General features: G+C 60.7%; 1 protein-coding gene across 1 annotated transcript; it reads right to left on the reverse strand.

Annotated features, from left to right (window-relative positions):
- Nucleotides 1–5: 5 nt before the first annotated feature.
- Nucleotides 6–551, reverse strand: LOC103774512 (aspartate beta-hydroxylase domain-containing protein 2; the record flags this gene model as incomplete). Its single annotated transcript, XM_008941923.1, has 1 exon — nt 6–551. A coding segment is annotated over one exon (546 nt), but the record flags the coding sequence as incomplete, so codon positions are not given.
- Nucleotides 552–557: the final 6 nt, after the last annotated feature.

Consider the following 557-nt stretch of genomic DNA (forward strand, 5'->3'; position numbering starts at 1 on the left):
ATGCGGATGTTGGTGGGGCCGTAGTGCTCGGCGATGACGGTGCCCGGGCTCAGCACCGAGATGCAGGCGTTCCCAAAGACGTTGTTGCCAATGCAGGTGCGAAGGCTCCCGAGCAAGCGGTACGTCCGTGGGCATCTCCTGCAGTTCCTGGGCACGCACATGCCCTGGTTCACCAGGTAGAAGGTGAACCACTCCCCGCTGGGCGTGCTGTTCATTTTCCATCCTTGTGGGAGGCTGCAGTTTGAGAAAGCTTTGTAGAGGGTCTCAAACTCGCACAGGATGGTCTGGAAGTTACGCTCCAGCAACTCCACGTCGTGCTTTTGAGCGTCCCGGGAGAAATAGGGCGTGGTGGGCAAGTCGGGCAAGAAGAAGACTTCAGGTTTCTGGATGGAGGGCCGGCTGTTGAGGTAGCGTCCCTGCTCGCGGATGCCCTTGTGGATCCTGCCCATGCCGGACCAGGAGTAGCGCTTGGCGTACTCCTGCAGGTTGTGGTAGAGCTTCTGGTTGAGCCCGTCGTGGTGCGTGCAGCGGGCGCACTCGGGGGAGTGGCAGTAGAC

The sequence above is a fragment of the Merops nubicus genome, unplaced genomic scaffold (assembly GCF_000691845.1).
Source record: "Merops nubicus isolate BGI_N331 unplaced genomic scaffold, ASM69184v1 scaffold33026, whole genome shotgun sequence".
Classification (NCBI taxonomy): Eukaryota; Metazoa; Chordata; class Aves; order Coraciiformes; family Meropidae; genus Merops; species Merops nubicus.